This window comes from Ostrea edulis, chromosome 9 (genome assembly GCF_947568905.1).
Source record: "Ostrea edulis chromosome 9, xbOstEdul1.1, whole genome shotgun sequence".
NCBI lineage: Eukaryota > Metazoa > Mollusca > Bivalvia > Ostreida > Ostreidae > Ostrea > Ostrea edulis.
The window spans coordinates 45,713,325-45,736,745 of NC_079172.1; the positions used below are offsets into that span (position 1 = coordinate 45,713,325).

General features: G+C 34.6%; 1 protein-coding gene across 21 annotated transcripts in view; it reads right to left on the reverse strand.

Moving 5' to 3' along the window:
* The window catches only part of LOC125658186 (myoferlin-like), an 86,326-nt gene that overhangs the window by 28,564 nt on the left and 34,341 nt on the right, over positions 1-23,421 (reverse strand). For 8 of the 21 annotated variants that reach the window (XM_056149351.1, XM_056149350.1, XM_056149367.1 and 5 more), the window contains exons 15-33: positions 20,827-20,838; positions 18,976-19,076; positions 18,533-18,646; positions 18,108-18,207; positions 17,633-17,835; positions 17,131-17,237; positions 15,983-16,178; positions 15,578-15,730; positions 15,284-15,427; positions 14,991-15,077; positions 14,694-14,773; positions 12,109-12,223; positions 11,149-11,382; positions 8,687-8,854; positions 6,866-6,932; positions 5,926-6,003; positions 3,854-4,035; positions 2,365-2,514; positions 774-806 (exon numbers count right to left, since the gene is read on the reverse strand). In XM_056149351.1, coding sequence (XP_056005326.1) covers positions 774-806; positions 2,365-2,514; positions 3,854-4,035; positions 5,926-6,003; positions 6,866-6,932; positions 8,687-8,854; positions 11,149-11,382; positions 12,109-12,223; positions 14,694-14,773; positions 14,991-15,077; positions 15,284-15,427; positions 15,578-15,730; positions 15,983-16,178; positions 17,131-17,237; positions 17,633-17,835; positions 18,108-18,207; positions 18,533-18,646; positions 18,976-19,076; positions 20,827-20,838 — 2,324 coding nt within the window. Of the gene's footprint in view, positions 1-773; positions 807-1,482; positions 1,498-2,364; positions 2,515-3,853; positions 4,036-5,925; positions 6,004-6,865; positions 6,933-8,686; positions 8,855-11,148; positions 11,383-12,108; positions 12,224-14,693; positions 14,774-14,990; positions 15,078-15,283; positions 15,428-15,577; positions 15,731-15,982; positions 16,179-17,130; positions 17,238-17,632; positions 17,836-18,107; positions 18,208-18,532; positions 18,647-18,975; positions 19,077-20,826; positions 20,839-23,421 lie in introns of all 21 variants that reach the window. The other 13 variants (XM_048889350.2, XM_056149352.1, XM_056149369.1 and 10 more) reach the window with 4 other exon arrangements.

Consider the following 23,421-nt stretch of genomic DNA (forward strand, 5'->3'; position numbering starts at 1 on the left):
AATCCACTGTAAACCAACCTTCATTTGTTGTGAGAAATGTGAAGTAGTAAATTGTTTGAAACCCAAGCGTCACAACAACACTTGGGACACAGTAAAAATTGTCAACCTTTTTCAAGTAAGAAAGATTAACAAGTTTGCTGATTAATAAGCATTCTACCATTCTCAAAGTACGTAGTCATACTTGATTTTGAATTACTCTGAAAAGTTGTTTCAACATTATTTCAAGACAATGACAGGAATATTGGTGCCGAGTTTCTAGACTAACTCTGGAAAACTTTTCTTTCATCTACAGTGACTGTGTGTGGTTTCTGGTGGATGGATTTCAGATCTCTCAGAAAACTGACATCATTTCAATCAAATCTGTTGATCTGGCGGCATGCAGCTATTCCAGAGAAAAGCTTCAACATGTAAAATGTCTGCAGATGAAGAACTATGAAATTTTAATTAAACCAGCTTTCTTCCATGACTCATGTTATCATTGCAAAAAATCTCTACTATGAGTCTTAAACTTAACAAACAAATCACTACTAAGCGATTTTAAGCTGGTGAATAAAACTTATCACAAACTTAAGCTGGTTTACAGCAGTAAAATTCTGGGATTGAGAATCAGACCTCAAGTTCATACAGATAAATACATTTGATAAAATAAAATCTGCCAGGAAAACGTTCAGATTAGTACATTCCACAGCAATATGACCTGATAATACAGAGTGACTAGCCACTAGTGTTAGTACTGGTACTAATGTAACACCAATCGGTGTTAGTGTACTGACCAGACTCTCCATGGAAGCATTCTTGTCTGGTACCTGCATATTAGACAGTGATCAAAATCAAAGGCCTGAAAGTACTGACAGTATATTTGTACAGTACCTAATTTACTTAGCGTGTCAAAAATTCTGGGTAATTGATTTCTGAACTATGACTGTATATATGGTACTTACAAGTGCAAAAATATTAATACCTGATATTGGAAAGAAAGCTTTTAAATAAAAGTACCACAACCTGGCCAAATCATAAAAGAACTGAAGATAAATACTGCAGTGTGCTATTCAAATCAAAGTATGTAGAATCTAATATACATTTGGTTTTAGTTATTAGTTAATTGTTTAGTCAGTAGTTTAAAAATGATATTTTTCCTATTAAAAGATCATTTCCTAAATCCTAAGAAGAAGTAGTCTATTGTTGAATATAATGAAAAGTAGAGACTGTCTGTGTATAATTCCTGATCTTAATGGTCTATCTAAATTTTACATTTTGTACTGACAGAAAAGCCAATGAGAAAATAATTAAGATGTCATCCATGAAACCCAAAAAGCAAAATTCCATCCAAGTACAATGTTTGACAAATTCAAAGTTCCCTTTTTAAGCTGAAATAAATGCAATGAGTGTTTGGATCAGCAGAGAAGTTGATCTACAAGCACTGCCTGAACCACTGCCAAAAATTATCAACCATAACAGAAATGAACTCAAAGTGCATTTTACCTCATAGACCTCATCCTAGGTTTTTTGAAGCAGAATTTTGGTTTGTTTGTTTTTTTTTAAATGTAGGAAGAGATAGAGTACAATAAAGAACTAAATACTGAAATATAAAATAAATATTACATAACAAAGACTCAATGTAACTGAAAATTTCTGCAGAAATCATTAATAACTAACTAAAGTCTTTATAGCAAATGTCTAAGGATTTATATTCTGCAGTTTTGACGTAACATTAACTACAAATTAACTATTAACTACAAATTAGTTGTACGATGGGATTAAGTGACCTCAGGTCAGAGTCAGCTGATAATCAAAATTATGTTTATTTTCTTTCAACCTTTAGAGAATAATATTTAAATAGTCAATGATAACTTCTCATTTACTAGGGTATTTCTACATAAATATCCTGGAAAATCCGTTAATATATATTAAAATGGAGTTTATGTAAGCAAGATTATGGCAAAATTTCAAAAGCATCATTAAGCCGAAATAGAATATAACTTGGAATAAGAGTATTGTATTCTCATTGACTATTATTTAGCATTCACCAAAAGGTATTACTGTAAATCACAATTTATTTGTGAGAACAGTATTTACACGTAATTTCGAGAGATTAGTGATTTTTAACAATTTAGGTATTATGAATAAACTCTTAACTCTTGAAGACATAAGCAATAAATAATGGTTTGCAAAAGTTATGCCTCGTGAATAAACACATCACTGTATCTTCACGAAAATAAGGTCTCGGGAAATAAAAGTGATCTACAGTATTTAGTTCACATGATCCGACATATATCATTTAAATCTGTTTGATCCAGGATGTTACTTATTCCCATCCCCTGGAAGGTTACGTGGATCTAACCACCTGACCAATCAGAATCTCACCAGGAAGAGCTCGAATGCAGCCAGAAGTTCTCCACCCTCCTCCTGTCCCCTGGTAATGGGATACCACTGTAGCACTGGCATTCTGGCATCCCCAGGGTCCAGCTTCACCATTGGATGGGCTTTAGTTCGACCCAAGAACTCATTGGAGCCCTGAAACATCATAGTGCACCATGAGTTTTGTTACACAAGATTTGACACATGGTGTGATTTTTATACTCTGCAAAACCAACTACGCAAAAATTACCCCATACTTTCGCTGTTTTATACCCCAATAATACCTACAACTTAGAGGTCTACTCCATTATAACTATAACGTGTAAATCCCTTATTGAAAAGTCAGCTCTTTTATACATAGATAAAGCATAGGTTTTATTACTGACAAAACATCCATGCCAACAAGAGACATTAAAATAAAGAGGAGAACATGCCTGTCAATCATAAAAGAATAACATGTTTACTTATATTTCAATCGATTTATACTTGAATCTTTATAAGAGTAAGAGGTCAAGGGCACTGGTGTCACTTGACCTAGATACTAGTTTGTAGGCCACAACATCTTTTTATCACATCTGAAGATTCCATTCCATGACTATATTGGTCCTGCTTCTAAAGTATTACAAGTTTATGTGATCAAGGTCAAAGGTCAAGGTTGCTGGAGATACTAGTTTGTAGGCCACAACATCCTTTTATAATTTCTGAAGATTCCATGTCTCTATCAGTCTTGGTTCTAAAGTAATACAAGTTTTTATGATCAAAGTCAAGATTACATGAGTCATTTGACCTTGATACTAGTTTAAATTATACCAGTTTCATGTTCAAAGTCAGAGGTTAAGGTTATTGGAGTCCCTTGTCCTTCACACTAATTTTTAGGTCCCATCATCCTTTCATCATTTATGAAGATTCTGTCTGTCAGACTTGCTTCTGAAGTAATACATGTACCAGTTTTATGTTAAAGGTCAGAGGTCAAGGTCAATGGAGTCACTTGACCTTGACACTAGTTTTCAGGTCCTATCATCTTCTTATCATTTCTGAAGATCCTATGTCGCTATTAGTTTCAGTTAAAGTTATACCAGTTCATGGTCAGAGCTTAAGGTCATTGGAGTCCCTTGACCTTGATACAAGTTTAATTTGCAGGCCCTGCCATTCTCTTCTCATTTCCAAAGACGCCAGGACTTTATCATATCTTTCAAGTTATATCTGTTGAATTTTGGAATTAATTTTTTCCCATCTTCATTTGATCTCCCCAAAATGTACCCTAACCCCCTTCAATCTGAAAACATAAACCATATTGCCCAACTAGATACATTGGCCAATCATATCTCTACATTGGCTTATCATATCCCTGAGTATCTAACACTTACGGAGAATGGCTGCGGGCATTTTTAGATGTGAGAAAGAAGAATAGTAAGAAGTGAGCAAAAACAATGTCTTCAAACTTTGTTAGGGAGACTTAATATACCTTACTGTTATATAATGAATATAAACTTACAAATTTATCAAAGTCAAATATTTCAACAACAACTTCTGGGGGATTCTCTGCAATGGACTGAGGGTCACCATAAATTTCAATCTCCTCAAAAATCAAGGTCTGGTCCCAGGTGGGGCAGAGAGACTTCATCATCTTCTCCGTCATGGAGCTCTGGGTCAGGAAAGAAATGCGAGCATACGGGTCTGAAGTAGAGACAAAACAATGAATCCACATATAAACTCAGAAACTCAAAGCCACAGGTGACATAAAATAATGCAATTCTAAAAATTTAAGAACTCGTTTGTTATGTTGTAAAAAGTCTACCATTAAAGGACACATCGCATGTTTTTAAACTTTTTAATTTTTTCAGCAAAATTAATTCATTTCATGCCTAAAACTACTTTACATGTGTTTTAAAGGAAACAGTTTGCGTAGTTTTCGAGTTTGAAAGCGATGAAATTCAAATCTTGCGATAAGCATATTTTCTTCGATATTTTACGCGCCATTATCTGTAACGTCATATGCGACCTCGAGCGAGAAGATTTGAAAACAGTTGTTAGCCATTTCATTAACAGATTAGATTTAATTGACAAACAAACAATTATCACATTAACGGCTTGTAAATAACACTGCATTAGGGTGTTTTGTGCCGTTTAAGGGTGTACTTGCTATCAGTAGAGAGGCTTTGGACTGTGTTTTTTTCAATTTTCGAAGGAAGGTATGAGGGACAAGACGTGAATATTTTTTGTCGGCACAACGACTTTGCCATAAAAAAACCCAGTAGAATTTGTCCCTTTACTTTTTTAAACAAGCACTTGGACAAAGACGTAGATAAACTGTGAGAAAATGGTTCTATCGAAGCTACCCACTGTTACAAATAGGCCTACGGCTTATGCTTTCCGTTCTGCTCTCAAATTCAATACACACTCGCACCAACTGACCTTCACCTTGTAACACCATATAGGCAGAACTTCGCTAGCAGTGTCTACCAACTGGTAGTTTTAAAAAAGAAATTTGAAGATGAAAAATAATTGAACTTTCAATTATAAATAATAAAATATGATATTTCCCAACTTTGAATTTGAATTATAATGCTTTCATTTTTTTTTTAAGGAACACGTACGTGTTTACAACAACGTACAGCACGCCGCGCTCCCACTTCCTAAGTAACAACGTGTAGATAACAAAAAAATAATGATTAATAAAATTGCTTGAATAAAATAATCTAAAAGTATTGGGATTTTCACCATAAGTTTGATAATTTTTATTATTATTTTTTTCTTCTCGAAATGCACCCGTGACAGTAGGCCTAGTTGTCAATGATACATAATCGTATCATAATTTAGATCTAACTTCTCCAAAATAAATTTAATAATAATTGCACTGTTTATTTTCAAAAAGCAACAACGCTACAGTTGTTTACAGAAATGACATTACCATATAGTGTTTAGACAGTGATCCCATGTAAACATTATTTACTCGCAGATTTCATACTCGCTTTCCTCGCTACATTTGGGCCGCTATTTGTATGCACTGGTGGCTAAAAGATATAAGACTCGGGAAATTTGTTAACATCGAAATAAATGTTACCCATGGTAAATTTATTAGGCCCCTAAAACCCGAGTTTTTAAAAATATCTAACACTACTTTTACAACAAGTTGATCGACGAAGGTCGCATATGACGTCACTGTACCACGTGACTACCTATCTAATTAACTAGGCTTTTTGAAATCGGGGCTTAGATTTAAGTCCGTATTGTGGCTAATTATCGCAATACTTCAGCGAACGAACTATTACAATTAATTTCTATAAGCATAAGGAAGACAAAATGCATATAATTTTGTATACTTTGAAAACACGATATGTGTCCTTTAATGCATACATAACTGGATGTTTGTCTATGAGATATAGTGTTTAATGACATGAGATATAGTGTTAATGACATGGTAGCAAAATGAGATAATCCTTTATATGCTTGGTGTCCACTTCAATACTTCTGGACACACACAGGTGGACAGGTTACTACATCCCCTGCAGTCTCTGTTGTATTGGGATTGTTGTATGGGGATCGTTATAGGTAAAACTGACTGACCTGAGAGCCCAGTCTCGTCCCCTGCTAGAAGATCCCGGGCTTGGTAAATGTATGTCCTCAGCTGGTACTTGTATGGTTCTAGATAAAACATCAAAACACAGTCAGCATAGTTGTGGATGAAATAGGAAACTCAATGGATATGAAATGATTCTGGATCATAAATCTATCAATTCAAACTTGTGAAATTTTACACATGCACTAAGCATTCAGTGATAGCATAAACATATGCTCCTCAAACTGCTGAACCAAGTGAAATTTAAGTGAAACTTTTTCATGTGCAGGATACATGATGTGCATTTGTTTAAGAGTAATGAAACTTTTGGGGAGATCTGTGTGTCTGTGTGGGAATTTAGATGGACATTAAGTGGAACTTTTGGTGAGATCTGTGTGACTGGGTGGGAATTTATTGAACTTTTGGTGAGATCTGTGTGACTGGGTGGGAATTTATTGAACTTTTGGAAAGATCTGTGTGACTGTGTGGGAATTTAGATGGACATTAAGTGGAACTTTTGGGGAGATCTGTGTGACTGTGTGGGAATTTAGATGGACATTAAGTGGAACTTTTGGGGAGATCTGTGTGACTGGGTGGGAATTTAGATGGACATTAAATGGAACTTTTGGGGAGATCTGTGTGACTGGGTGGGAATTTAGATGGACATTAGGAGACAATGTGGTGATTATACTGTGCTTTTACAGTTGATTACGAATCTGCTAATTACCTTCTGAAATACATATTGTACATACACATCAATGCAAGTTAAGTGGCTGTAAATTCTTTATTTCATGTTACTTAAAAGTAAATTTCACTAGCTATTGTAAATGTCATGAAAAACCATTTAAAAGGTGGTTTTTAATTAATATCATATATATTTAAAATGCCTGTAAATTATTCATGTCGCACAAAAAAGCCTGCAAATGGTGAACTTTAAACTCGACTTACTCTTGAAAGTCAGGAACATTCTTGGTGCCGCATAAGCTGCATTAAAGTCTTCTTTATCATCCTCGTCCTGTTAATTAAAACAACCCACTCAATAATGTAGCTGCATACGCTGAAATTAAATCTTTATCATCATCTTCCCATAAAACAACCAGTACACCAAGTTTGGGCGAGGGAGGTTTAGGGATATAGTCACTTACAGAATCCAAGAGCTCAGATGTTAAAAACCCAACCTGGCTACACACCTTATATAAGATTTATACACTTCAGTTAGTCACAAACTGTAAACCAGGGTATTCATCCTTGAAAGTAGCAAGATTCAAATGCATGCATGTATGCACACAGACAAATTATTACACATTTATCATTTCCAACCTGGCTTCTAAGGAATTTATAATTAAGTTCCTTTTGACTATGGCATCCCTCATAAATTCAATAAAACATTTATATTTACAAAATTAACAATCTAAATCCCAAGCTTCTAACTTTTTTTTTCATTTTAGAAGGGGATTTTGCCAATACAAAATAAGGTAACAATTCGATACTTATTATATTCATGCTGACAAATGTACACATTCACTTTAATTTGTATATACAATTACATGTAGTACATTATACAGATGTTGACTGGGGTAATGAGGACAACAGTACCTATGTGAGCCCCCAAGGAATGAACTATCAATTTGCACAAGGCAGGGGGAGGGGGGAGGGGGGAGGGGGGGAGGGGGAAGTTGATTATGTAGTTACATAATAATGACAATACATGTACATATTACTGATTATCAAAATATTCTAATTTTACTCTGATCTATATATCAACTTGATGTTAGAACCTACATAAAATAATGAGAAATTTCACAATGACATTACAATAAGGAAACACAATTCATGAAACACAATATTCCTACATCTTCAATTGTTGTCTGTCATTGTGGCAAATTTGACTGTGACCTTGACATTTAGCAGTCAAATATCCGTGACCTTGACCCTTCAATTAACCAAGTATGACTTCTCTATCTACTTTGGTTAAAAAGTTACGACCAAGGTTAAAATTTAGATGAAAAGAAATAAAAACAGACATAAAAGGGCAGACAAATCCAAAACAATACCCCCCCCCCCCCCACACATACACTGAATCTTCAATCTTAGAGCATAGATATAACTGGCAAATAAAATTGAAAACATCCAAATCTGGGAGATACAATACAAACAAACAATGATTCTGCTATCTGTACACAATTAGCAAACTGTGAATGGATTGAATGTCCATGTCTTCTGCAAGTTATTCAAACTAAAACAACTCATATGTCATGTCATGCTAAAAACATAAAACAAATAGGGAGTGAAGCTAACAAAATGGAAATGCTTCGCTTCATACCTTTTTCCCCTTCTCCTGAAACATCATCATGATAAAAAAAATGTTCAAGATATCATGTGCTTATCTAGAATTAAATTCTACCGCATTCTATGATGTACTATTTGGAACAGAGATACAAAATATACCTAGTCTGGATGTAAACACAAAATGAAATCATGTCTATAAATATGGCCCCAGTGAATTTCAGATAGATTTGGATTTTCAAACTTCTTTTGGCCTTTAACTCTAATGTCATATGTTAAATATTCAGTAAGCAAAATATTTCACAGATCCTTTAATTTCGGCAAAATTGCAATATCAAATATAATTTTAAACTACCAGTACACGTAAATGAATAAATGTAGTACCATGAACAGGTTTGTGTAGACAGTAGGTCAGCCGTAAAGAGCAGTCGGTAATTATTTCGAACAGCTTAAATTAAACAGACTACTGTAAAAAATGAATACCTCAAACTTCATCGCAAAAAAGCAGTCTGCTCCTTTCTTTTCGCACACCATCTTTCTATGCCAGCGTCTTCGGCGAACCAAGTCCATTGTGCGTTCCGTGGCGTGGAACTTGAGATTAAACAAGGGAGCATACTCCCAACCTTCTGCCGCCTCCTCAATTTTCTTAGCCTGCGTTAAAAGAATTGACAGCGTCAAAATGTGAATTTTTTTAACACCTAACATTGTAGACTATAGATAGTAGCCCATAGAATACTGGGATGATGGCAAAGGTTTCAAAGACTTAGCTGGTTTAAAGTCCTAAGGTTCAATTGAAGAGAAATACAGTTATGTTTATTTAATGCATACCTTACTAGTACAATGTATTTTTGCTGCTTCTTTTATTAAAAAAGTTACTTATTCTTCCACACAATTCCAAACAAACATGCTTGTCTATTTTGGCAACATCAAAAGTCAACATCACACCTGCCAACCCGCTATTTACCTAGCAACATAAGCAGTTACGGGCATCACTCATTCCTTACTCTTATCTTGCTTCTTAAGAGAAAAATAAAGTTGCAACAAGATCATTTGCTCTCTTTAAGTCTATCCACAAACTCTCCAATTTTTTTTTCAAGCCATGATTTAAAGGTGTGATGTGATAAATATGTCTGCTTTCATTGACTTGGGCCAGAAATTGACCAATAGATACCTGTATTCTAATGATCAATTCTAGACAAAAGAGACAATGGCATTTAAATCTGAAATGTGGATATCCTCCTCCCTCCCCCTAATCAGAGTCACTGAGGATGGCAAGTATGCAAGGTGGCAGCTGTTTGATGTAAAAACAATGAAAAAAGGGTATTGTGTAAATCTGGTTATTTTTGCGGAAAATACATTTTTAGCAAGTTTTGCGGTCTGTCAAGTCTATAAAAATATATTTTTTGCAACAAAAAAAAAAACCAAAAAAAATGTATTGAAGTCTTTTAGCAGATACACAAAAATGTATAGCATTTTCACCAACTACGAAAAAATTTCCAGATTTACAGCAAGACGACATGCACTTTTCCACAAAGGCTCAAAAACCCATTAATTCTGACATTCCAAACTTTAAATCTGAATCAAAATGTCCATATAGACATAAAAATGTTCAACTAGTAATTGGAAACTTTTGACCATTAACATAAAGCAAAGACTTTAAAACACCCTGAGAATTGTCTCAATACCCAGCATCCTTTGCACTGTAACAGTCCATGCAGGTACTGCGTATACATGTTCATACAGTAAAACCTGTTTGTAAGGAATTTCTGAGAACAATGTTTATCAAATATGCCTTATATCTGAAGGTTTCTCATATCCATAATTATATGGAATTATGGATGCATTGAAATGTTAATTGTGGAGACTTGCACATACTTTCACATCCTTATAACTAGGTTTTGTTATAACTGAGTTCATTATAAGCAGGTTTTACTGTACTGAAAAAGGACAACAACAGCAATCTCATTCTGTGGGTAAGAATATAATGGGAACATCTCAAAAGTCTGTTGAACTACAAAAACATCCGTAACTAAAAAAATGAACAAAGGCTCTCTTTATAATAGTACAACAAAACATTTAACATCTGAGGAACTTTGTGACTCTGAATTCAACAACTACTACAGTTCACATACTTTTATGTACATAACAATTCACAACAAAACTCACAAACTCTGGTGACTTACATGTGCTAATTCCAGGAAAATTGTCAAAGGACAGAATTATATATTTTTTTTAAAAAATGTCATGCTTAATAACTAATAAATTCTTGAAAACAAAATCTAATATCATGCTATAAATAAGTACCATGTATTGCTGAAATAAACCCACAAAAACACATAATTAATCAACAGTCAAATTACTGGAAAAGAAAACAATCTATTTATTGAAAGTGTCATGTTACACGTAACTTGTGGCTCCAAAACTTCGGTACACTATAACCTGCATTGTTAAAATATACTACACCACCAGTGTGTAACAAATTCTTCCTTTCAATGACATCACTATTAATCGAGAGATTTCTATGTAAAGCAAGACACTATCATAAAATCTACACATACAGACATGTGTTGTCCCTATATACACATTTCAAAATTTTGTGACACTCAACCTTTTTAAAAACCATGAGCCCAGGACTCCTCTTGACAAAATCCTACAGAGGGCCCAGATCAGTTAACTGTCACAATTTGTACTTACATACTAGACTTTCTACACTGCCATATGATAACCTTATTCCTTGTAATAATAACATTAATTTCTTGTAATAACATTAATTCCTTGTAATAATAACATTAATTCCTTGTAATGCTAATCTTAATTCCTTGTAATGCTAATCTCAATTCCTTGTAATGCTAATCTTAATTCCTTGTAATGCTAATCTCAATTCCTTGTAATGCTAATCTTAATTCCTTGTATCAACATCAACATTAGCTATAAATGTACAGTACCTTGTGTTTTTTCTGTTTATCATCCTCTACCAGCTTTCGGTTTCGGACCCAGCGCCGTCGTCGACAGAGGTGGTAGCGTTTTTCTACTGGACCATATCCTCCCATGGTGGCCTCTACACAATACTCCCAGCCTTCCTCGTCCACCGCGCGGGACAGGTCGATCTGCCATACGTCCTCCCACACCCATCCCGGTGGAAGGTCCACAGAATCCCTGGGGGGCATCTCGTCACCTTTCTACAGCGGTAGAGAGTACAAGAGTTACAGTAACCTCAGAACAAGAGACATCCAGCAATGTGGCATTTCATCCACATCATAAAGGTAAGAGTTTTGGAAATCCAGAACACAGATTAATGACTGTACAGTAATTCAGAGATGTTCATCCTTTCCCTAACAGTGCAGTGTTTTGTGACAAGGTACACAATATACCATTAACATTGCCATCAACTGATGGAAAACAGTTTTAAAGAGAAATGCCATCTATAATATCAGTTTTTCACTACAATTAAAGTGTATGAAATCGCAAGTCAATGACACTGCTGTGTTTGTACAGTCATTTCAACAATTACAGGCATTTCTAAGTAAACTGCTGTATGAATATTTTTGATCAATGAAGTTCACTGTTCCATACTAGAATGTATTGTCATTCAATATACACTGTAAGAATAAGATATGAAATAAAGTTTTCTTTTCAATTCATAAAAATCATTTGCAATCATGCACTATTCATTCAAAAAGAAAAATGCTAAAACCATATAAAATTTGGTGTTTTAATTCTTATTTCAAACATTATATTATTCACATTTTTCAGCCTAGCAACCCTTTGTTTTTATTTCACAATAATTATTACAAAACTTTACTCCTCCTTCAACAATGACAGCTCATTAGAAACACTCGGATTTTTTTTACCAGTGTAATGTAATCGAGGACTTTTTGTATGATGACATGGAGAGAAATACAAACCACATCAGTCCATGGTCGACTGGCTGGTCCCCAGCTGGTGGCCGGTAAACGAGAATGCATCTCGTAGCATTCTTCCATGTACGTCTTATGACCTGCATCCTTATCAAACAGCATACTGTAACAGACAAAAACATTACAACGTAAAAAACAGTGGCCTGTTCAAATGACACACTGTAAAAAAAATAATAGAATATCACACAAAGTAATGTTTCTATCCCTTATACATATATCCTGTATCAAATCTGCCAAAAAAATTTAAAGTGCATGCATAAAAAATTTTTGAGAAAATTCATAACAATGTGCATTTGCAGTAAAAAAGATTTAAGCTACAATTTCATTATTTTCTCATGTGTCACAATCTTCCCCTATCTCACAGCTCACAACCTTCCCCTATCTCACAGCTCACAATCTTCCCCTATCTCACAACAGTCTTTCTTGTTTGTTTCGTCTCACATTAGGGAATACTGCAGATTCCTTTAAATTTGTGGAGACCAGTTTTCAGGGACGACTGAGATGTCAGCTTTATAACGGTGTAATTTTGTGAATATAGTTTCTGTTCATCAAAACATTATAATTCTAAAATGTGTACATGTACTTGTTGAGGTTTTAAATCATTGGGTTAGGGAAACCCACAAAAGCCTAAACAAAATAAACTCCCATAAAATATAATGATATCATAGTCATGAACACTTAAGGAGGAATACTAAACCAGAGAAATTTTATATGGATGAAAAGTGGAGGATGTGTATGACAATATTTTGAAATTGAACACTTTCAGATTTACTTTATTTAGATAAAAAATGTAGTTTTAGTAGAAAGCATTCTGACACAAAATTAAATCCCCTGTTGGACTCTAACCCTCTACCTACAGATCAGCAATAAACATGTTTTCCTACATTCTCTCACCAGAGGGCACGTTGCGCAAGCTTCACATACACCTCTGTCAATGCTTGGAATCACGTGACAATATAATTACATGATATAAACAATCGTTCACGGTTTCCTTTCCCTTTAAACGTTCAGGCAACAGGTGATACATCAGGCTCTTTTCATAGCCCACTGACATTTTAATAAGTACATATTTACCATTTAGCTGTTTGTCTCTTATTTTACAAGTTTTATCGTATTTTTACAGCCTTTCTTACTTTTGATTCCATGTTTACATTTAAATCTCCACCACGTGTATGTCCTACATTAATACGCATATTACGAAGTAGTTCCAAATTTATGACCAGAAAACGGCTATTTTAAACAATTTACAGTAAGGGCTGTTCCAGAAATTATCAAATGGGGGGGTCGGGCGGCAAATGATATTTTTTTGTGTGGGTGGTCGTATTTTTTCATATTTTAATTGGTCCGTGGTTGGACTGTTAAATTTTTTTTTATTATGGGTAGTGGGTAGTTTCTATTGTTTTATTTTGTGCCACGTGGGTGTTGAGTTTTCAGAATATTTTTATTGTCGCTCTTGTCGTGTTGGTTACAAAACGTCGGAGGGAAAATTGAAAACGTGCTTTCGAAATGCTGCTTTCGAAATCGGAAATCGGAAGTAACATAGAACTATTCGAGTTGTCGCTCTTTGTAGCGCATACCTTTCCATTACAGCACTCTTCAAATTAGAGGCGCGTTTAGTAGGGTCCCTTTGGACGTGATGGCGGCGAACTCTGTTCTGTAGATTATTACAGTTTACAGTGCATCAATTTTGGGAATATTTTGAAACCAATAGGTATTCCGTTTTCTAATAAAAATAGGCAAACCTTAGTTGATTTATACGAGGGTACCGATGCGTTATATTTATCAGTCGGTGTGATGGTGATATAGAGGCCTCCGGGCGCAGGCTCCATTAGAAGACGAACGATTCGTGGAAAAACATATCCATACCCATTTCATGATAATAGCATCGTTTGGACTCCCAATCTTTCCAACATTCCCGCCATAGATGCCTTTGATTGTTGATGTGACATCGTTTCTTCAGAACTACTGTGATACAATGTCGCACAGGCATTACCGCGTCATTGACTAGAACGTTTGTCCCGAAAACCTCGCGAGATTTGTACCGTTTTCATTTTTAAAAATATTTTTGTGGTGGGTCTGGTTAGTTTTTTTTTTATTAGATGGGTCATTGTAAAATGAGTTTATTAATTTGATGGGTCATGGGGTAATTTTTTATTTTTTTTTATGGGTGCTTGGTATATACAAAAGGTGCCTCCCGACCCCCCCATGTATTTATTTCTGGAATAGCCCTAAGCATCAATTTAACTGCACCAAAAACATATCATAATATGACTAAATATTTAGTCCAAAACATAAATGTTGGATAATAGAAACTTTTACAAGATTTCTGTAAAAAGCCGTTGACAGAGGTGTAGTGCGAGGAGCGCACGGAACTCTGGGTAGAGAATGGTTTTCCTATTGAGCTATTAAGCTACGCAATATTTAATTTAGTCAGCCATTATGACAAGATAGTATACCTCCTTAAAGAAATTCAACCGAGTTCTGGACTGACATTCAATAACAACCCCCACCTGCCAGACTGGGTTAATATGGAATCACAAGCAATTACTGTAAATACTTATATATTGACATACCTGAGTTCTGGACTGACGTACCAGTCCCCCTCCCATCGCCAGCCTGGGGGCGGTTCAAAGGTCTCCCGGGGTAGTTTACACTGAAAGACAACATCATGGGGAATTTCACTTAATGGACAGCGACATTAATTCTGTTTCTACAAGATGTTATGTCTTCTCTTATAAAGAATAATACCTGTACATACACATACTGTTGATCATTTCAGGTCAGAGAGCACACATCTGACTGGCAATGAAGTCAAAGACTTTAAAAAAAATCACTGAAGACCTGTCAGGTAAAACTGTCAGGTAGATTACCTTTCCCTGACTGTCTGACCACTTTGGCCGGCCAAGTGGTCCCTTCTTTGTCCATCCCACCACTGGTATGTTACACTCATTCTCATACTGTCAATTAAATGAGTACTGTTTACTTCTGAGTCAAATCAATGACATAAAGTCAAGTTATAGGCAAATAGTTCAAAACTTTCAATGTACTTTTACAGATGTACATACTAATACATGTACTAGAAACCAATAGTGACATTCACTAAGTTTAGAAGTGAATTGTTCAAAATGATAAAACAATGAAGATTTTAACAGGAGGTACTGACTGTTTCAGCAAAGACAGCCAGCTCTCCCTCTGTCTGCATGCGATGCCAGGCATCATCCTCATTAGCCAGACCCAGCCATATTTTGATCCGGAGCAGAGCTGGAACTTCACTTATCTTCTCCTTCTCTGCCTTAATACCAGGAAACTGAAGATACAAAGTGAAAGTAGGTGATGATGGTATTAATACTGTTAATGGTACTTTGATAGAGATGGTAATCACTTTTGAATCGAATGGTACATTAACTGGAGTGATGCTCCATTTGACTTCACGGTGATTGATAAAGATGGTACTCACTTTGAGTTGGAGGCTTTGAAGACGCCCACACAGTCTGCCAATATAATCAGGATTATTTGACCAAAGGACTTCATTGGCAGGAATTCTGTGGTAAGCAAGCCGCTTTTCTCCGCTGATCATCCATATCACCACATCGGGCATACTGTTCTGTGGCTGTGAACGAACATAAAAAAAGTATTCACTGACAACATCTGATAAAGGACAGACCAAACACTCCAGGCAATGCAATGTAAGCGACACCTGACCAACAGACCCACTACTATGTCTGTTGTCTAATCCATCACAATAAAACACTGTATAAAACAAAAAGATCCACTACAAAACCCAATTCATTGCTTAATATTTGTATTTGTACATTTTCTCACCTCTTTCGCCAGGTTTTTGAGTATTTGTATGTTTTCTCACCTCTTTCGCCAGGTTTTTGAGTATTTGAAGATAGTTTTCCACTTCGGCCATGGCTTCGTGTACATCTGTTGCTGACTGTTTTAGTTTGATGACGTTCTCTTTAATATTGTCAAACTCAAACTGTCGGTATTCTCGAGTTAGTCGATCCAGCTCATTACTGACATGTTTTCCTGCTTTCGGCTCAGGAAGGGATTTTCTGAAATTTACACTCTGTAATTCAGTACATATCAAAATACACAGTTTAAAAAAAAATCTTTCTTTTTGAATAGTTTTTTCTTACAGACACAGTATGACTGAGTACCATATTGATTTAATGCTTGAAGCATGAATCATTGATAATCATAATCCATCTGCCCATGTCCACCAAAATATGGAAAGGGTCACCTAATGCTTTGTAATGTGGTAAACCATATTGGTCCACTTAATTTATATACTGTAAACGTACATTTTTACACATGGTACTTATTTCTGCAAGTCCAAGATAAAATAAAATCTGCGTAATTTTATATCAGAAGACTTAAAGTATATGTGACCTCTTTTGTAAACCATATGCAACTCAGCGAAATCTCGTACTGGGCCCACGGACAAAACTAAAATTGATAATCTAAGAAAATACGACTCTGTGGAAATAAACATGTCTACAGTACCTCTATAAAAAATGCCATTAGTAATATCAAAATTTGCTATTTGTTCTCTTCATCTCAATATTTTGCAGCACAAAAGCCATCTTTAATTTAATATGCAATCAACTGACGTCCCGACTTTGTACTTGGTACTCATGTATTTTATCAAAAACAACTTGCTGAAAACTTGCGACCAGATGTTTATCTGAAAGTGTTGCACAGTTGGTTAATAGGCTTGCAGTCATTTTCAAATAAGAATTTCAAAATAAAATGATGAAAAAAAAAGTTCATTAAAAATTCAAGACAGAGATGAAACGTGTGACAGTTCAGACATCACTTGGAATTTTGCCAATTCCCTCAATGATATACCTTAACTGTATACTGTAGCTAATCGTTAAGTTACATTTACTTTTCTATTCTTTGTCTGACAATTCTACATGAAAATTGACCTGAAGAGCTTTAACTACTTTCTAAAAGAATCGGTTTCTGATCTGTAGATCTGTGTTCTCCAACTTATTCCATTACCTGCAGTCCTGTTCTAGCTGGTCAAGCAGGGAGATGAGCAGCTGGGCCAGCTCAGGAGTGGGAAGTTTGGCCTTGATCCCAATACTGACCTGTTCTATATTAGCCTCCTGTAACATCAATTCAACTTTAGTCGCAAAAACCTCCTACATATAACTAACTGTACACATACAATTCCAAATCAATTGTTGTTACTAATAGTAATGTATGGGACACCTGACCATTACATCTAATCTATTGCTGCAATAACCACTGACAAATAGACCCACTACAATAGTGGGAAGAACTTGTATAGGCTATGTCTGTTGTCTAATCCATCACAATAAAATATTGTATAAAACAGAAAGATCCACTACAAAAGTCCATTGATTGCTGTTACAATAACTTCATATTTGTAATCAAATGACTACACTTGACAGAACATTTCCTATGTAGTTGTAATAACCTTCTAATTAACTGATTAAGTAGGCTTTAGCTTTGAGTTAAGTTCACAACCATGTCTTACCAGAGTGTCTATGACTTTGAGCAGTAAGTTGAGCCCCTCCAACCTAAAGCTGATATCTTCCCAGGATGACTCCACGACGACGCAGGGTTTGGTTCCAGACCATGGCAGGAAGTAGTAATGGCATCCATCAAACACTGCGTTTGTCGGCTGTGTAGTGGAAGCACACGGGGCAGTGTTCTCATCCAACTTGTTACCATAGTTACCTGTGTAAAGTATTCACCATTTTTTGCCATAATTAACTGTTTGTGCAGTTCTATGTCATCTCTAACATTTACTAGACTCCCAATTTAATTAAAATTAGATGTTAGGTCCGCTCGCATACTCACTGTTATGTAGGCGAGCGGATCTAACATCTAATTTTAATCAGATTGACTAGACTCCCATTACTGTGTACAATGGGTTTGCATGACAAAAGTTAATACTAGAAAGTTCATGAACATGGTTTCCTTTATCCAGTTCCTTTTGCACTACTTACCAATGCTGACTTCAAATTCCACTGGAGCATCGATAGCATTCACCATGGTGGCATTGAGAAATGCAGCATGAAGTTTATACTTCCTACGCCTCATAAATTTCTAGAACAGATGTAAATACCAAACCTTCAGTCATAATTCTGCAAACTTTATAACATTTACTGGTACTAAAATTATCTCAACTGTCAGAAATGCTTATATCATCCAATGTTTAGTTATTTCGTGGCAGGAGAAATTAACTGCTTTCTCAGAGTACCATCATTATAGTCAAGATTGCATTTTGCATTTTGACCATTTTAGGTCATATCTTATACTTCCACTGAAGATCACTCAGCGAGCAGTCTCATAGTGCGTCAGGTATTCTGCTTAAGAACTTACAAAAGATCATCATTATCTATGTCAAGCATTTTATGATGAGTAGGCCTACCTGAACTCTCAAGAGGTCATCATTCTGAATGTCCTCCAGAGCTACCTCGGGTAACTCCCCTAAGTTGGTCTGTAATTCCACTAAGGCTCTTCCTCTATAAGCCACACCTTCTCCCTGTCAATCAAGAGTATTCAGACCATAGCAATTTACTTGATACTTCTACTAGATACCTAAAGCAGTCCATGCAATTAAACATTCACAAAGAAAATTGTTTGGAAATTACAGAAGTTTGCCACCAGGAAATCCTATCTAAGTGGCTATGACAACACTTAAATTCCAGTTATAACCATATTGCAGTTCTCATAATATATCATTCAATACAACTTCATACACAGTAGCTAAAATGGCATCAATCTGATAGACCAATGGCACATTATTCTAAAGGTCCAGACGTGTTCAAGTCCAGTAAAAACCTTTCACAAGGTGTGATGGCAAGTGCTTACCTTTCCCAGGTTAAGATCATCATATTCATCAGGTAAATCTGAGTATTCACGGGTGGATCCATAGAAATTCACAAAACTGGGGCCAAAAGTGGGAAGAAAACCTAGAAATGATTTCAGAATAGCATGACATTGATGTAACAGTATCCACATAGCAAATTACAAGTACGTGTTTGTACAAACCAATTCCATGTATTTATCATGTGAATAACAATTAGCTCTTCATCAATTGTCTCTCAGATCTACAAATTTTTTACAATTATGAATATATGATACAGAATCATTATAATTCAAATAATTTAAGAACAATTTTATGTAATGATCCAATCATAAGGTATAAAAAAAACCAATATTTTCAAAACCAGGACCAAAACAACCCATGCCCTTTTGGATTTACTATTAATTAAGAAAGCAGCCAGACACACTCACGTGCAGACATAAGATTTAGACTTTGATACACACAGGCAAATAGACAAAAAAAAATAAGCTGACGAAACTATAGAGAGAGGAATTACTGTGTAAATTTAGGGTAGACCAGGAGCTGTAATTGTATGAAGAAAAACTTCAGTATTATATGTGTACTGTTACCAGTGGCAGATCTAGAAAGACTAGAGGGGTGATGGGGTTTGTAATCCCTTCTTTTGAACAAGAGTCCATATCGCTCATCTGAGAAATTTTCCAAAGTAAAATGTCAGTTTTATTGCTTTTGGTACAGTGATTGTCAAGAGGGAAGATTTCCCACACCAAATTCACAATTATCTCCCCTTGCAACATTATTTGATAAACTTAAAATGTCCTTTACCCTATGATACTGTGTACCAAGTTTGGTTGAAATTGGTTCAATGGTTCTGGAGCAGATTGAAGTAAAATTTCAAAATGTTAATTTTATTATTTACAGACATGCATGTATAGAAAGATAAAAAGACAAATTTCAAACAGAAAAGTTAGCTGAAGTATACGGCTTGGATGAGCCTAAAAATGTTCTTTCTATTCATTTTGGGGATGCAATAACCCACTCCCCACAACATCTCCTGGAAAAATTTCTAGATCTGCCCTTGGGTACATAGAAAAAAGCAAGGGATATTACAAATATTGGCGATTTATATATTAGATAAATAAATGAACGATTCACACAATGCTTAATTATGTATTTATGTCTGACAACAGGCTGCAACATTCCTGACAGGATCATTTGCATGTTACACAAATGCAATCAATGAATAAATGAATCATAATAGGTTACTTTGAAATGGGGCTGGAGAATATAAACATGAATTATGTATAATATTGGTACATGGCGATGCAGAATATTTTTTACGTATCTTATTAGATATGATCACATCCAACTAAATATTATCCATTAGATATGATCACATCCAACTACTATATTACATCAAGCCAAATATATATACATACTATTCACAACTTAGGCATGTGAGTTAGTTCAATTCCAGAATAACTCAACTTAGGTCTTGTTTATAATATGATAAATAGCAGTTAATTTTATTTTCTTTCTCATCTCCCCATCCCTCCAAAGTATTCATTTGTAAGACCATGATAAATATCTTAGCAATGGAGAATAAGTACATCCCTGTCTTGCACTTAGAAATATTCTAATTCAGTTTCACAACTTTTACATAAATGGTTTTTCATGTGATTTGAAATCCTTTAATGAAATATCATTTAATGTGATGAATGTAGAAGTCTAATTTTAGGATTCCAAGATACCACTGAATTACAGTGAATGTGAGTTAAAAATTTCAGTGCAGAGCTACACTCAGACGAAATGCCTAAATTGTGCTGGAAAACATTAGAATCTTATGTAATCTGTCAGATACATAATTTAACATTTACCATCTTCAGGACCTTTATCCAGGGAAAAAGGAAAAGATACAACCCTCATTAAATAATATTTTAATTTTCATACAGAAGCTCAAAATGAAACGTTATCTAATTTTTACCCGGCCCTGGAAGGCAAAAAATTAAACAGAAATTCATGAAAATTGTGCAATTGTATCTAACATTGAATAATATTCCATGAAAGAGTAAATACACTTTTTAAAGTTCATCTTATGTAAAAAGCAAATAACAGAAAAAGAGCACATTTTAATTTTCTATTTAAATTTTAAAGACTGCAAGCATTATCAAACAATGGAAACACAATGAATGATAAACCAGAATAATGATTGATGATTTCATGGATCTGATCACAAGGGGAGAGTACTCTGACAGCTTAACATATACCTGCATCACTAAATTGGTCTTTTTTCCAAACTTTTAATATCAAATTCTTGAACAAAAATAAAAACAGGATTTCATGAGAGATTTTAAGAGATCGAAATTTTAAGAGACAAAATTTTAACAGATCGAAATTTTAAGAGATCAAAGGTCCAGTCAAATCCAGAAATTAAAAGGTCCAATCATAATGGTTAAGATTTTGTAGTAACCAGATTGCATAATTACAACATCCTGGGACTATTTTGACAAGTTTTCCTTTATATCTTTATATATATATATATATATATATATATATATATATATATATATATATAATCCAAATAGTCAAAATAATTCAATAAAAAAAGCAGGAAAATATACAGTTCCAAAATATATTTAAATCACTAGCGCTTTCTGGATTTTAACATCCATCCTCAGGTGAATACAAATTAATAATTTATGTTAAAATCCAGAAAGCGCTAGTGATTTTAATATATTTTGGAACTGTATATTTCCTGCTTTTTTTATTGAATTATATATATATATATATATATATATATATATATATATATATATATATACACACACACACACACATACACTGTATATATATATGCATTTATTTGTTCTTATATAGACGTTCATGTCCATTTTCAAGTCAAAATATTTTAAAGTAGTAATTTTTTTAACAGCCAGTTAACATGTACATCTAACAAACACAAAGCCTGGATGTAGGGTTAAAACTGACCACTTAAACAACTAACTACACAAAGCCTGGATGTAGGGTTAAAACTGACCACTTAAACAACTAACTACACAAAGCCTGGATGTAGGGTTAAAACTGACCAATTAAACAACTTTCAATTCACTTCAAAAGGAAGCACAGGGATGGGTCAGTGAAGTAATTAACATTAGCCAAGCTTGTCCCAGGCAGAAATATAATTATATGCTTGGTTTATGGTGTGAATGATACACCACTTCCAGAGATCAAGCGTGAAAAACAATCAAATATGTTTTAAGGAACCCAAATTTCACTTTAACAGATCAAATGTTCGAGAGATTGAGTATAAATTTGTTTAGTTATATATAGAAAAAAAACCAGGAATGTGATTTCACTATGAGAGATTGAAGTTCGAACCATCGAAAGTCACCTATGTTCAAAGTCATCTCCCCTTGCCGAGGGATGGAAAACATTGACAGATTTTTAAAATCAAAATGAAATATAAAGTAAAATGAGACTCAGTTGTAAAATATTGAAAACAATGATATTTTCTGAAATAGAAGCAGAGACAAAGTTGCTTGAAAGATATCCGCTGTATGTAACGAGGAGATGTATGCTCTAACAGATATCTAATGATGGTGTGCAAGTGCTACAGTCATGGAACAACTCGCTACAAGCACTTGACAAGGCACAAAAACTCAAATCATCTATTCACTTCACACTGACTAAAACCCTATGGAATAATTGCCATAACATCATATGAACTACATGTACCATCCCCCCCCCCCCCCCCCCTTAAAAATGACAAATTGTGAAAATCTTTTAGTGTCAAATATCATAAACTTTAAGGTATATCATTTAATGACTTATCCCCCCAAAAAATGAACTAATAAATTGTACAATTTACTGTCACATTTTACAATTGTTTTATTTCATCTACCAGACTTTCAAATTAGTGTGGAGGAAATCTAAATTTCTGAATTCCTCTCTCAATCTCCTTTTGCTTTAACTGACAGATGACAGATGAATTACAGGTGTACTTCAGTCTGTGAGATCAGTGCTATATCTAGTGTTAGTATAGAGGGGTACATTCGGGTTAATGGTTAGTTAGTTTGTTAATATAGTTACAATCATTATCACGTACACATTCACAGTGTTGATATTTTTAAAATAGAAAAATCTTCAGTCAGATAACCACTAGCACTGTCACATTTATCCTTTATCTACCCCCAAATGTTGAATATCAAAATGAAATACAGTAATTTAGAAATATGGTTAGGGCAAATACAAATATCCAGAGCCAGCAGAAACAGTTCGTTTTAACTAAATTTTGTTATATCCAATAAAATTTTCATTATTTTTCTCTCATGGGGAATAAATGACACTTTGCAATAAGCATACATTCGCTACAAGCGTGTTCTTTATAAATATGTTTTACTGTATATGAGTTAAATGGCCTATTCTTCGAATTCAAAGTCTTCAAATTTAAACTTTTATGTCTTTCTAATAAG